At 42.2% G+C, this 14960-nt stretch overlaps 1 protein-coding gene across 6 annotated transcripts in view; it reads right to left on the reverse strand.

Moving 5' to 3' along the window:
* Window positions 1–14960, reverse strand: part of AFF2 (AF4/FMR2 family member 2) — a 508006-nt gene that overhangs the window by 41164 nt on the left and 451882 nt on the right. For all 6 annotated transcript variants that reach the window (XM_023202728.2, XM_023202727.2, XM_023202724.2 and 3 more), the window contains 2 exons: window positions 3406–3565; window positions 509–1519 (listed from right to left, as the gene is read on the reverse strand). In XM_023202728.2, coding sequence (XP_023058496.1) covers window positions 509–1519; window positions 3406–3565 — 1171 coding nt within the window. The remainder of the gene's footprint in view (window positions 1–508; window positions 1520–3405; window positions 3566–14960) is intronic.

The raw sequence follows: 14960 nt of genomic DNA on the forward strand, positions 1-14960 counted from the left end.
CAAATGAAAAGGGCCACTCTGGATTTCACCTTATGAGTATTCTTTATAGCCTTGGAATTCAGCTCTAACCTCCTGCAGGTAAGATTTTCCCAAGTCAAGCCTACCCCATAGGTCAGTGATCCCAGCAGGCTGGGCAGAACATGTGGTTGGTAGGACCCAGGAGGCTCAGCGTATAACTGGGCTGTGGAGATGCTAATGTTTGTCCAGAGAAATGAAGAAGCCCCAGAAGATGCATTTGGACATTGAGAGCACTTGTGTATTTTTCTTTCCTACGCATCATAAGTCCTCATATGCCATAATGGACACTCTTGCCACAGGCTACAGATCATTCCTAGTTTTTCCTCTCTGGTCATGTCAAATACTGCATTTCCCACAGAAAGCATCATCACCTTTACCAAAATCTGCAATGCACTGCCATTGGCTTCCTTGAAAATGAGGCTCAAGATCAAGTTAGACAACAAACAAACACTGCTCACAAGCACTTGGCAGGCCACTTTGGACAGCTTACCTTGTGCTTACGCTTGCCTTTAGGGGCTGGTTTCTCCACAGCTGTGACAGCTGTCTGACGCTTGGGTTTTGTGGCAGTCTCCTTGTGGTCTGGCTTGGCAGGTGCTGCATGGAGTGAGTTGTGGCCAGGTACTCTAGAGAGTAAGTCAAGGTCAATCTTCACCCACAGGTTTTTCAGGTTCTCATGATCTCGCATAGGGGACAGTATTTCAGTTTGCATGACAGGAATGGGTGAAAATGTTGGCTCTTCATTACTGATGGATAAGTTGTTGTTGCTGCCACTGCTACTCATTAAGGTGCTGAGGGTCAGACTGGCACCACAGATTTCCTTGGATTTGGCAGTATTACCTCCAGAAATAATGCACGGAGGCAGGACTTTGATTTGCAGGGTCTCTTCCTGATCTGTGTTGGAGTCAGATGTAGATGAATCTGTTTCAATGAATTCCCGAGATTTTGGCACAATCTTGCCAGGCCCTCGGTACTTCTTCTTCTCGGTAGCCAAGGGGATGTTAGGTCTTGGTTCTTTCCTAGGGGCTGGTTTGTGGGCAGTGGCTTTGCTGCGGCCTCTTGGTGGGTCAGGAAGCTCCACGTTTTCTTTTTCTTTGGGAGTGCTGCTGGTAATGTTTGGTTTGGGCCAGGTAAACTCGTCAATGCTGGTGTTCTTCTCAACCTTTTTGGGCTGTTTTTTCCCAATTGTCCTTTGAGCCACTGTCTCACTAGTTGTTGACAACTTATGCTTCAAAGCCTTTGTTTCTGGAATTTTCTGAGCGGGCCGTGGACGGACTTTCTCCCTAATGAGGCTGAGGAGAGGCCTTTCTTTGGGTTCAGCTGGGACCTGACTGGCATTCGTCTTCACTTTCATCTGGACTTCCACTGGTTGGATGATTGGAGGAGGCAGAGAAATAGTCTCCATGGGTGTTTCATTTTGGCTACAAATAAAAGACTTGTTCTGGGATGTCACTTTGTTAAGCCATTTATCCAGTTGCCACTTGTTGGTTGAGGGTGGTTCAGGCTGCAGATTGAGAAACAGCAGCAAGAATGATTTTTACACTTGGGAAGGATTCAAGAGAACCCTCAGTACAGAGACTACTACTAAAAGCTTTGGATGTCAAGTGACTGTTCACACATATACAAATACACACACTCATACACACACACCCGCACACACCCACTATCCATAATATTCAAATGACCTAAATAGCCAGATACAAACCAGCTGCAGTCTAGTTATTTAAACTCATTTCTACTCCTTCTCTGAAAATATTCTCTACTTTGGCCAGAAAGAAAAGAATTATTCATAGAGAGATGTTCCAGTGGGTAGGCAGGGATGCCCATGAGGGAAACCTGTTTCCAAAATCCTTTGTGGGAATCATCAGTCAACCTCTCACCAGGAGGCAGAGGTAATAGTCTCCAATCCTGAAAGGAATGTAAGCGCACCTCAGGTATAATTCAAAAGGAAACGCTTTCCAGCTGCCAGAGTGCCAGTGCCTTCTATGTGATGCTATCATTCCCTGCCAACAGATTAGGCCTTTTGTATTTTTACTGAAGGACAAAAAGAGTTTACTTCCAAAAGATAGAAACCACTGAGCTTTCCTTGGTGCATGGGCAATAACCAATTTATAGGGACATGCATGCGGACATTAGCATCCACTAAACCATGGCAATGATGTGTACTATTCGGGCCCTTGATTCCTAACTCTGAGTTCTGCCAGCTGAAAAAAGAGTCATCATTTTTATTACAAGAGCTCTTCTTTTGAAACCCATCAGCTGAGGCTTATGGTACCAGCCAATAGAGGGTGACAGAATTAAAAATACTTGAGTAGTTGTGATAGCAACCTGCACAAGACAATGGCAGGCAAGGGTTGAGGAAGTTGTATCAGCTGCCACTGCGGGCAGCGGAGTTCTCGGGTTGAGAACATCAGCTCTGGACACACATAGACTGGGGTTTTCAGTCCTGGCTCTACCACTGTCTATCTGTGAGATCTTGGGAAAGTTCTTTTTAACCTCCTAGAACTTTATTCTCTCATCTACAAAACAAAGATAATAATAAGTACTGTGTAAGGTTGTCATGAGGATGATATGAGACAATGCAAGTCAAGAGCTCAGCACGGTATCTGGCACATGCATGGTCCATGTTCAACAGGTCTTTCTATTATTAATAGCAGTAATATTATTATTGTCTCCAATTTTTCTTTTCTGATTATTGAAAAACAAGTGTATGGAGAGCTGGGGGTTGAGGGTGGAATTTGCTTGCTGCTGTAACCAAATGCAGGCTCAGGGAAATTGAGTGGCTATCCTGGACTCAGAGAGGATGTGAAGCAAATTCTTTTATTTCAAAATTACTAGTTTAGTATTTCATGGAGCTGTGTTAAATGTCTTGGTGAATTATTATCAAACACACTTGAAGGATGCATATTAAAATAAAGAACATATAACATTTAAATAATCATTTTACCTTTAAGGAAAGCCATACTTCTTGGGTCTTACTTGCCAAGTGGCAATTCACACTTTAATCACTTTAATCTAGAGTAAGGGTTAGTGACCCCAAGGCCAGAATTGGATCTTGACTGGCTTCATTGGTTCTCTCAGAAGACAAGCTGCTAGTCTATTCATTACTATGCTAGTTTTACTATGCTAAGAGTAGCTAGGTGAGTCACACAGCAAATCAGTCACACAGCAAAACGTGTGTGCATGTTAGGACTATGTGAATATATGTTTTTTAAAAATGCTGTTAAATATCTGGATACTTTTCTGAAGTGGTTATTGTGCTGAATGAATTATTGTGCTGAAAGCGTGTGTGTGTGTGTGTGTGTGTGTGTGTGTGTGTGTGTGTGTGTGTTGAGGGTGCTGCCTCCAGGACAGGCAGATCATGGTTAGGGCCCTGGCACCTTCACTCACCTCTGGAGTGACCACACGAGGTGCTTCATTAGATTCGCTGTCAGTGGTGCTACTTTCAGTGTCTGAATCTGACTCAGAGCTGCTCTCCGATTCGCTGGAGCTGCCAGAACCCCCACTGGTTTGCACTGCAGGTGGGGGCTGGGGAGTGGCCAAGGGTGGGCTGAAAGAAAAACAACATAATTCATTGCCTCATTTACTCTCAAATCAGATGGAAAACAGCCCAGTTCAGCAGAAGGGCCTAAGATCCATGAAATACAGGCAGAGTGGGGTTTACCATCCCCATTTTACAGATAGGAAATGTGAGGCTTAGGAGGTCCAGTGACTGGCCCAAGTTGAAAAGTTTGAAGAGAACCAGGCCTATGTGTATCCAAGTTCCTTGGCTTTCCATCACACTGCCTTGTCTTCCAGAAAACCTTGCCGCCCTCACTCAACATAAAAACCTTAAGCCAAGTTTGCACGCCTTCCGGATGCAGATATAGATGTAGTGCCTTCGATGTTGCACTGTCCCTTTTTTTTCAGCTAAGATAATTTTTCATTTTTTGTTGCCCCCTTGTTCAATACCCCACAGGTTCGTCAAGAGGCTCTGATCTTAGCGAAACATGTGGTATATAGTTCTATTACCAAGAAGGAGTGAGTTCAATTATCATTTTAATTAGAGGAAACTGAGGTTCAGAAAGAGGGTGGAGCTGGTCTCTGCCTGCCAGCTAGTTGGAGAGCCAAGACTAGCACCGAGCACTCTGGCCCCCCGGCTGCCTCAAAGGACACTAGCTGTGCTGAGCGTATTCATTGCTGAGGGCCTGGTGCTCAGCCCCAAAGTGACTAGAGTTGGTCCTCAATTTCTGTCTGTTGGGTGTATGAATAAGGGAATGTGACAACACATTCCTAGGCCTCCTCCACCATAAGTTTTATAGCCTCCTTGTAACTCTTACAAGGAGGTGTGATCATAAGAGACCAATCAGCTGTAATGACTGATTTTAAGTTTGTAAAGCTGACCAAGCAAAGCATTTGGAAAGTGACACCATTTGCTACTCTGCCTTTATGGATAATCAGTACTCCTCCTTACCAATCGTTTGCTCTCTGTGTCCTACACCAAACCAGCCTCAGCTGCATCTGGGCACACTGGGGTATGCCATCACCTTTCTTTTTCTCATTGTCACTTTGGACTGAATTTTCCTTTCTCTCAGAAATGGGTCTCTAAATTTGGGGGAAGGTTCTAATCTCCCTCTGTCTCTTCAGCCTAACCCCTCTTTGGAGATCAGTTTAGCTCATGGGGAAGGGGGTGCTCAGGGCCTGTTTGTCTGTTTGCCATCTACTGGGCCTTCACAGCCCCTTGCATGCAGCGGCAACTTGACTTGCTCTCTCCCTCGTATTCCCCAAATCTGAAGCAGCAGCTCAGTCAAGAGAGCCCAGTCTGGTCCTGGAGATCACCTGGTCCTATGGCCCCATGTTTAAATGTGACAAAGAGGATCCGCAAGGATTCCCCAGCCCCCAACTCAAGGAGCACAGACCTTTATACATTGCCTGAACCCAAACGAGTTCATGCCCCCACCCCATGCCCTCACTACAGCCTCTTCTCCAACATTACAACTCTCTCGCTGAGCTGGAGCCATACTGAGTTGCTGCTTGGGAAGGAACGGGATCCCTTCAAAGCCAGCATGGGCTCCTCATCAGTCACTACTCAGTGCAGAGAGCCTTTCCACTTCCTGTGCCATATGTCCTTAAAGACTGGCCCTTTAATCTCCCAGGTAGACATTTTCTTTCATATACTGAAAGCTCATTTTAAACCGCTATCTGCTAAGTAAATGCGAACTACAAGTACATTCCTCTGTCAAGTACATCAAGAGATTAGGGAAAGTACAAGAAATAAGGAGACTACTGTATCTCCTGAGAACTGTGTGTCTTCCCCCCGCAGTGAGGGGAAAGGGAGGAGACCTATATAACAGGGCTCTTATTTCCCTGTATTCCTTTGTAGATTTCTCTTTAGTGTCAGTAATGATACCCTATTTATGCAAAGTTATCTTTAAATCTAATCAATTGTTTTTGTCTTTGGTTACTAAGTAAAGATTGAGAGAACAGAAATCTAAGTGAGACTAATCCAGAGATTAGGCTAACTTGGCCTCAATTCCTCCCAAGTGAAGTTTTAAATATAACACAGAGCATCTGCAACACTGAGAATACTGGGTGGTGGATTGAGGGATAAAATCTAATTTGTATCCACATTTATGATTCTCGAGTGAAAAGGCTGTTTCCTAGTATCATTTCACATTTATGCACTCATTTATTTTAATAAGAAGCTGGTCATCCTGCTATTACTAAGCTAAAATAGACTCTAGGTTGATTTTGGAATATTTCTGGATAGAGTTCCACTTACTAGATATTTTTTTAGCAACTTCTGTAGGAAACAAAAAATCCCTGGGATTACTTCCTCAAAACCAAACACATTAAGGTGATACACATGAAGTACAGATGATTTATCTACCAAAATCAACTTATTCCTCAGCTAAATCAAAGTTTCATGGATTTAGTACAAAAATGTGTGTGTGTGTGTGCATGTGTGAGTGTGTGTTTTGTATGTATCTTTCTTATCTAAAGCCCTTCTGAGAACAGGTGTATTTTAGCATTCAGATGTTTCTAATTTTAAAAAGTAATATGCTGAATATACCATATGTAATATTCTCAGTGGGATCTGGATAAGCACCCCTTAATAAAACTTGTTGCTATTGCTGCAGTAACATTCACAGTAAGAGGAATACATAAATGTTTTAAATAAATATCTTTACAGCAGTGTAGGTCAGGTTTTATCATCAAATGAGTTTGTCTCGAGGTTAGAAAAAAATATTGGTTCTCAGAACCTGTTGAATTTCAGAATTGTAAGAAATTATGGATGTGAATAGAAACCATATATGAAAATTTGACAATACTTATAAGGAGATATAAATAAATACATGAAATTAAAACTGTTTTAAACATAAGGGCAACCTTGACTGAGACCCAATGAAATGAGACCTGAAATTATGTATCCTAAGAATTTTTATAGCTAAATGTGTTTCTGTGTTCTTAGGTGGGACCCCCATGCACAGTCAATTTTGCCAATGAACACTTAGAGGAAATTAGTGTAGGAAGAACAAGAAGAAGTACATCAGCTTTTTATACTTAGACATACAGATGTGGGGATAAGAAGGAGGGTGGACTTTAATTCAGGGAGGACACCATGAGAACTCAAACTAGAGGTGAAGGACTTCAGTGTGTTGGTGAAAAGAAATTGCTTTCTCTGGGAAGTTGCACAGTTGGAAATGGAGAACCAGCATTTGTGGAAAGGAATAACGGTTGCTTAAATGGAGGCAAGATTGCTCTCACCAGCACCTTTCCAGTGCCTCTACTCTCCACCTTCTGCTCATGGGCTTGCTGGAGACTGTGGATGCAGCCAGTCTGCTAAGGAATGTAAGCTTTACATCTGAGTCTGGGCCTTATTTCCTGTGGGCCTACCTTGCGCCCAGTTGGGACTGCTCCCAGGGACAAAAAGTGAGTACAAAACTGAAACATTGTCTTTAAAAGCAGGACAAACATCAATATCTGAATAGTTGGCCTAAGGCCACATTCTTGTCTGGAATATACCATGGAACTTTCAAGTTGGCAAAGCATCATAATATGTCACTTTCAGTTCTTCACTGAAATCTGTTAGCTGTTCAGCTAGTTAAATTTCCACTTCTGCTACATTTATTTTCATACGTTACTAATTTATTTTCCAGATGTATATTAAAGTGGCTATGAGTAAAGCTAGCCCATGTAATACTTGATTCTGCCTAGGAGATGAAAAACTAATGCACAGTTTATATATTCTTCATTCACTAAGACTGTATTAATGTTATTTTTCACACAGCATTTACTTTCATATTTCAATAAACTGCTTTTAAAAAGAATGCTAGTGGTTACAACAAACATAATGTCTGATACTAAAAATAATTAACATTTGCTATATTAAACCATCCACTCTATAGTCTGTAAATATTAAAAGTGTACTCAGTAACTTCACTACAATGTAATAAAACTTCTCAAAGGACCCACATTTGTAATGACTTCAAAGTCAACTGCTCAACCTTTTCAAAGATCAGATTTTGCTATCTTATTCATCAGAGTGAGCCATCTTTACCAAGTAGAAACTAAGCTTCATTTTAATCCCAAACCCATTTGTTAGGTCTTCATGGTCATAGGCCAGACTGGGGGCAGAGAAGATGGCTTAGCAAGTCAGTGACCCTAGCAGGGGAATCCAAAGCTGGGGAAGGTGATCAAAGAGTAGGCCAGTAGGAGAGACGCTGGGGAGGCGTTTAAGATGCGTTCTCCAGGCGGGGTTGGCTCTGGTGGAAAGCTGGAGAGTGCCAGGGGAAAAAGATGGGCTTTAAGAGATAGTCCGGGCATGCTAGACTCTATATGTGATAGTCTTTCTATGCTTACACCACCCAGACTCTTCTGCAATAAAGGGATTAATGTGTAGCACCATAATTAATGAATAGATGTAGAAAAGATGATGAGGCCAAAGGCCACATTGAAGAAACCGACTATTCTGCCTGAAGAAGACTCTGGGTTGGGGATGGGGGGAGGGGCACACATACTGAAAATTTTCAAACAATGTGCAGGTCTGCCCTGGCAGCAGGGAAAGAGTGGTCTTGTTCTGAACTTCCACGGTAAATACAAAACCAATGAGTTGGAGATCTAGTCAGGAAGATTTTACTTCAACATCAGGAAATACTTTTAAAAACTTACAGCTGACCACAGAAAGAATGCACTACCTTGCATGCCAGTGAACCCTGCACTTTAGGTGAGCAGATAGCCAGCAGCTATAAAGAATGTGGGAGAAGAATCCTTACTGTGGGTCTGAAGTGGGGTTGGATGATCTTTAATATGGAGTCCTGATAAGTAAGCAACAATGAGGAAGGGGCCCCAGGTGTGGGAGGGCCCAGGTGGGGAAGAACAATGAACAGTTGTTCTGAGAGATGGCTAATCCCAAACAATGACCTCATTCCACAGGCACAATGACCCTGCTTCTTGGGCAAAATGACCTCTTCTGTACATAGCCCCCTCCAGCACAACCCTATAAAACTTCCCTCCAGCCCCTGCCTCTTTGTAGACAGCCCCTTCTCTGATGTTGCAACCTTGCAACACATTTTCATACTTTAATAAATCTTCCTTTCTTTACCTATAACTGTATTGGTAAATTCCTTTAGCACTTGCACCACTGGCCCCACTACCCACAAAATTTAAGGTGTCTTCCAACTCAAAGATTATAATCCTTATGAACCTAACGTGTTTTGGGGATTTTAAGTGAGGCTGTTTACGGACTTCATGAGAAAACGTGTGAAGAGACATTTGTGCAATCCAATCTGCTCCTTAAGGCAAGTCTAGGAACGTCCTGCTCTCTACGATACTTGATCAGTCACAGGGTTATTTTATAAACCTTACAGGATTAAAACTGCACTTCTGTAAGGCTATTTTATAAGTCACACTTTTTACTAATTCAGATTAACAGCCTCCAGAAAGCCAAACACCAGAACCAGTGCTGTTTGAGTCTAATTCTAATTTAACTGTAAATCCCTTTCTCTGCAGATAAACAGAGATGATGCGTTGGTCATTCTGCTCCATCAAGCTGTGTGGACATCCAGACTATGTATAGGAAATGTACATGGGAGGATTCTATAAGCAAGTCCACAGGGTTTTGATCTTGGCAACGCATTTCACAAGGCCCAGAACTTGCCAAAGACATGGAGCATGAGATGCTTAATGCGAGAGTCCTATATGAAACTCTCCTCTTCAGTTACGACTTGTATGAATTTCATCAACTTGACTGTGTTCCGGTTTTACTGGGATCAAATGTCTGTCTACTAGATAATTTAGAACGGTTTCGTATTTGATTTCATCATAAGCTGTAATGAGATGAACTTCAGGCAAAGGAATCAACATCCGCAGCTGATCTTATCTCCCTTCCTCATTTTTGTCTCTGAATTCTGGGTTCCAGAACTGGAGCACTATGCCTGCCTCATCACATTAGGCCAGCAGAGGCAGATGCTCTGAACCCTGAACCTATTCTAGCCAGAGAGTGGGAAGAATCCATTTTGTCTGTGTCAGCAGTTTTGAAATCTTTCCCCCATCTCTCCTGCCCCCTGAAAATCCACTTAGCCCATTTCTGCAACAAATAGTGTATGCAGAAATAGAAAGCAATAGAAAGTGTACACAGAAGAATAATATATAAAACCGATAAAAGCAGAATTGCTGTGGTGGAAACAAGAAACAAGGGATGTGGAGAGTGGAGGGAGCCTATGTCCCCAGTAGCTTCCCCACCTCCTTGGGATGCCCCCTGAGCACAATTTGAAAATAAAATAATTCATATCCCAATATCATCACAAGCAAGTAATAATCAAATATATTTTCTGCTAATTCTCTGATGCTATTGATGAGCAGACAGTCGATTATGGTCCAGCTGTGATCTGGGCCACATCCTGATGTAACTTCAGAAAAAGATTATCTTTGCCTAACTTGTATACACTAAGATGTTGGTCCTGTTATCTCATCCTGATGTTTGAAATAGAGCCTCCTCAATTTATTTGCAAAGAGTAATATTGAGGTCCACACCTATTCATTCCTATTCATTTTCTCAGACAAGTTACTATACATGATATTGCTAAAGCCCTGAATGACTGAAGTGATCTGTGGTTGATGGAGTAATGACTGACCCAAAGATGTCCATATCCTGATCCATAGAACTTGTGAATATGTTACCTCATATAGCCAAGGAGATTTCGCACATGTGAATATTAAGGATCTTGTGATGGGGAGATTATGCTGGATTATCCAAGTGGGCCCAATGTAATCACAGGGATCCTTACGAGTGAAAGAGGGAGGCAGAAGAGGAGGCCAGAGTGATGCCATGTGAGAAAAACTTGACCTGCTATGCTGGCTTTTGAAGATGGACAAAGGAGGCCAAAAGTCAAGGAATGTGGCAGCCTCTAGAAGCTGGAACTGGCCCTCAGTTAACAGCCAGCAAGACAATGGAGACTTCTGTCCTATAACCATAAGGAATTGAATTCTGCCAATAACTCACATGAGTAGGAAACAGTTTGTTCCTTAGAGCCTTCATAAAGGAATGCAGCCATGCTGACACCTTGATTTTAACCATGTGAGACCCACATCTGACTTCTGACCTCCAGAACTCTAGGATGACAAATGTGTATTGCTTTAAATCACTAAGTTTGAGGTAATTTGTGACGGCAGCAATAGGAAACTAATACAAGAGCCAAATAATTAAAATTCTGAGTGCACCCTCTTACACCTGAACAGATTTTCTTTTGTTTGTAAAATTTAGTTTCCCTTCAGAGAAGTCCAAACATATAAGACCACCCTGGGAAGGGAACCTAGATGGCTAAATGACGTGCTGTGAAGCAGATCTCTGAGTAAAAAGATGCTAGTGGATTAATGCCACATCAATGGTGCAATGAGAGGTTACATCTTCCAGAGAGGCTGCAAACAGACTGTTTTGAACTTTTATGATAACTATAAGTGACTGGCTTTTTACATTTTTCGATCACCAGCTTTTGGTTCCTATTTCTTCTAACTTACTCAACCCCTACTTCCTTTCTGAGAAGATAATTATGAGTGATTTTGGCAATGGCTTTTCAGCGCCATGTTTGACTCACAACTAATCAGGGCTTGGTTGTCCTTTCTGTAGACTGACCAGACTCAGGCACTTGGCCTCTTTTTTTCCTACCTGTGCCCTGTCTCCCATTTTCAATCCACTGCCACATATCCAGACAGCTGCATTTTCTTTACTGGTTTTAAAGAGTCAGTTTTAGTACACTGGGAAGAGCATAGGGTTGGAAGAGCATGGAATGATCTGCTTTTGAATGTCACCTTGGATAGATACTTCATCATTGTATGACCTTAGGCTAGGCACTTAACATAAGGGTCTCAGTTTCCTTACTTGTAAAATGGGGATAATATATCACATAGGTTTTTAAGAGGGCTGGATGAGGTAATTTAGGTGGGAAAACTCACGAACCCATGCTTCTCCAAATTTAATGTGCATAGGAGTCACCTGGAGATCTTATTAACCTGCAGATTCTAATTAGGTAGGCTTGGGGCAAGGTCTGAGTGCTGCAATTCCAGTATAATCACAGGTGCTGCAGATAACTCCCAGGGGACCACACGGAGCGTGGCAAGGCTAATATCTACATGGGGCTATTCAGATGGGAGCCACTGGGAGAAAAGGAAGTTGGTGAGTTACAAATTTGAAACTAAAGGCTAAAACCCAATTTTGAGGTAAACTGTGAATTTCACTTTTTCATAATTATTCTGTCCTCCTTTAGCAACAGAGAAAGTTGACTACCTTGTATCATTTTTAATCTGACTTGGTGAAATTTAAGCTTTCTGTAGGCTATTGTTCCTGAACAATTTCTATCAGATTCCTTCTGATAAGCTGGGATATCAGTTTACCACTTTCCTGAGCCTACTTGCCCAAACCAGCAGTTCACTTAATGTATGTTTCTTTCCTGTGAACATGTCCTATGGATCACTAATGACATTCAAAGGTGGCTTGCCACGGCCCAAGCACAGGGTCATAGCAGGCTATATCCATGGCCATAGTGGGGATCCAGGGCATAATTCATCCTGGTAGTGCTAGTGTTCATTATATGCCAGGAACTGGGCTGCTGAGCACTTTCCCTGCAGTTTCTCTTAATCTGCACCACAATACTGTAAATTAGATACTCTTACTACTTCCAGTTTACAGCTGAGAATACTGAGATGCATCACCAAACCATATCAAGGTGAAAAATAGTTTTAAGGATACTATGAGATTAACTTCAATATGCAATTTCAAAGGAGTGAAAAAAAGGCACCTGGATTCAACCTCACCATGGTACATGGTGAGGTGACACTACGGAGGATGTCAGCATATTCCCAGTAAGACCGGCCGATATTGGCTAATGGACCATTATGTCTTGAAAGCATTGCAATTTGCATATGGGAGAATAAACTGATATTTCCGTTTCTATGGAAATAATTTTAAAAATCACACTGACTTTTCTGGCATGAGACAGAGCTATTTCAATCAAACAGCCAAACAGGCGGGAAAAAGAAGCATATAAAGCCAAGTATTTTTGTACCTTTTGCCTTTAAAGCCCATTTTTTAAAAATGGGAGCAAAGGAGAGAAGAAAGGCAAGCAAGTGGATGTGAACACTGACTCCCATGAGCTCTGGCATCTGCAAAGCTGAGAATGAATGATTGAGTGGCAGCTTGCATTCGCAAGAAACCCAGAAAGGGCCAGGAGTCTATAACAAGGTCAAGACCTTCCCATAAAGAATCACATCTGTCACAAATCGTAGGTGGAGCAGGCTATGTGCTTCCACTGGGTGTCTTAAACCCAGAAACTGCTTCCATGGAGGAATCTCCTCTACTGTGTTCCAAAAACTGGCCCAGAGATAGGGCCCAACTGCTTGTCAGGAGAACCCAGGCAGTTGGTGGGCTGAATTCCCTAGGAAAGTACAAAGCATGCTGAGACAGGCACAGGTCTTCCTGAAGATAGTCTCACAGTGGCTTAGCATAAGCCTCTGCCTTTTTGCCTGCTTTATATCTTCTTTCCTATTACTCAGTGTACTTAGACCTGATGCTCAATTTGGGAAGTGGGCATAGCTCTTCCAATCTCTCCTTAGACTACATCTCTTTTGTGATGTTGGTCAATGCCATTCTCCTTATCAGTATTGTCTGCTTCCCTTCATGTCTGATCTGTTACCTGATATATCACAGACACTTGATTTAGAAGGTAACTTTCTGAGACCAGAGGCTTTATCAACCACATATTCTGTAAAATGCTTAGTGTGCTTAATACACCCTAGAGTAAAGCCATAAAGAATTCTTCTCTATAAATCTCAGGGAGGACTGTCCACAGACACATCCTCTGCCTTTGGGTAGTCACTTAACATCCCTATTGCTCTGTGACCCTATGGCTTCAAGAGGATATCATAATCATCAGATCAGTAAGATCAGAATACTTTTAAGTGCAGAGCACTTGATAGTTTTCAAGCAAGTTAACTCCCATGATTTGATTGCCACAAGAACACTAGAAGGTAGAAGGAACAGGTATCAAAGGATTACCTATTCACTAGGCTACTGTGACCACTGACTAAACACTGTCAAGTTTGAGGCTATGAGAACAATCAAAACCCACTACAAAACTCATCTTTCTAATCATATCAGAAAGCAAAAAGACTCAGAATTAATCCAAAAAGTTTTCTTCAAGTGACCTAATGAAGCCGGTTGTAAGAATTTGGTGTTGAAAACACTGAAGGAGACCAACACTGTGTGCTAAGAAAACCTTGTTGCAGTCGGCCCATTCAAAGTCACATACGCAATTTCTAAAATAAAAGTCATATAGTTTCCTTACGGAATGAATCGTACTTCATAATTATATTGTAAACATGATCATTAGAAATCTAAGTGAATGGCAAAAACTGTAACTCACAAAATTGCTGTGTCTAACCCTCACAAGGCAGCAACACAACATATTGCCAAGAGAAGTGGATACTGTACAGACAGTCCTTCTGGGTGGTCACCCAGACTAGCCCATACATTCCTAATCAGGAAAAAGTCACTGACTGTCTTCCGTCATGAAAACGTCTTAAAGATGTGGTCAAAGTCAACACTTACTGATTCTACTTCCTCACCACTAGAAACTTCTTCAGGCCTAGTAATTGGGCTTTGAAACTCTTTTGGCTACTAAAACTACTTCTTAACTGCCAGCAACAACCCTTCTCTTCCCGACTCATCATTGCAAATCCAATGTTCTTTCTTTCTTTCTTTTTTTTTTTTTTCTGAGATGGAGTCTCACACTCTTGCCTGGGCTGAAGTGCAGTGGCACAATCACGGCTCACTGCAACCTCCGCCTCCTGGGTTCAAGCGATTCTCCTGCCTCAGCCTCCTGAGTAGCTGGGACCACAGGCGTGTGCCACCATGCCCGGCTAATTTTTTGTATTTTTAGTAGAGACAGGGTTTGACCATGTTGGCGAGGCTGGTCTCAAACTCCTGACCTCGTGATTCACCCACCTTGGCCTCCCAAAGTGCTGGGACTACAGGCGTGAGCTACCGCGCCTGGCCACAAATCCAATGTTCTTTTCTTAGTCGCCTTGACCTCATTCCCTGGTGAACTAAAAGCTTTGCTCTTTTGTACTCACCCTCTGTGACAATATGTTGTATCATGAGATCTCTTGATTTCAGAATTCACAATGACTTTCTGGCAGATATGTACACTCTTTGCTATAAGGTTTTTGGAGCTAGAGCTCCATCAGCACCCTACCTTAGTGTCAGTTTTATTTCTGATTGTTATTCACAACACAAATGTAACTTTTGTCTCCTCTCTGCTCCCACATTGCCTCCATGCCTTTTGTTTATCCTGTTTGCTCTATCTACAGTGACACTTTTCCCCTCTCTTCTGCTTGGTTAAATCTTTATCTTTCAAGCTCAAATTCAAATAATATGAGGTCATTGCTAATGACTTTTTAATTCTTATAGC

This window comes from Piliocolobus tephrosceles, chromosome 12 (genome assembly GCF_002776525.5).
Source record: "Piliocolobus tephrosceles isolate RC106 chromosome 12, ASM277652v3, whole genome shotgun sequence".
Classification (NCBI taxonomy): Eukaryota; Metazoa; Chordata; class Mammalia; order Primates; family Cercopithecidae; genus Piliocolobus; species Piliocolobus tephrosceles.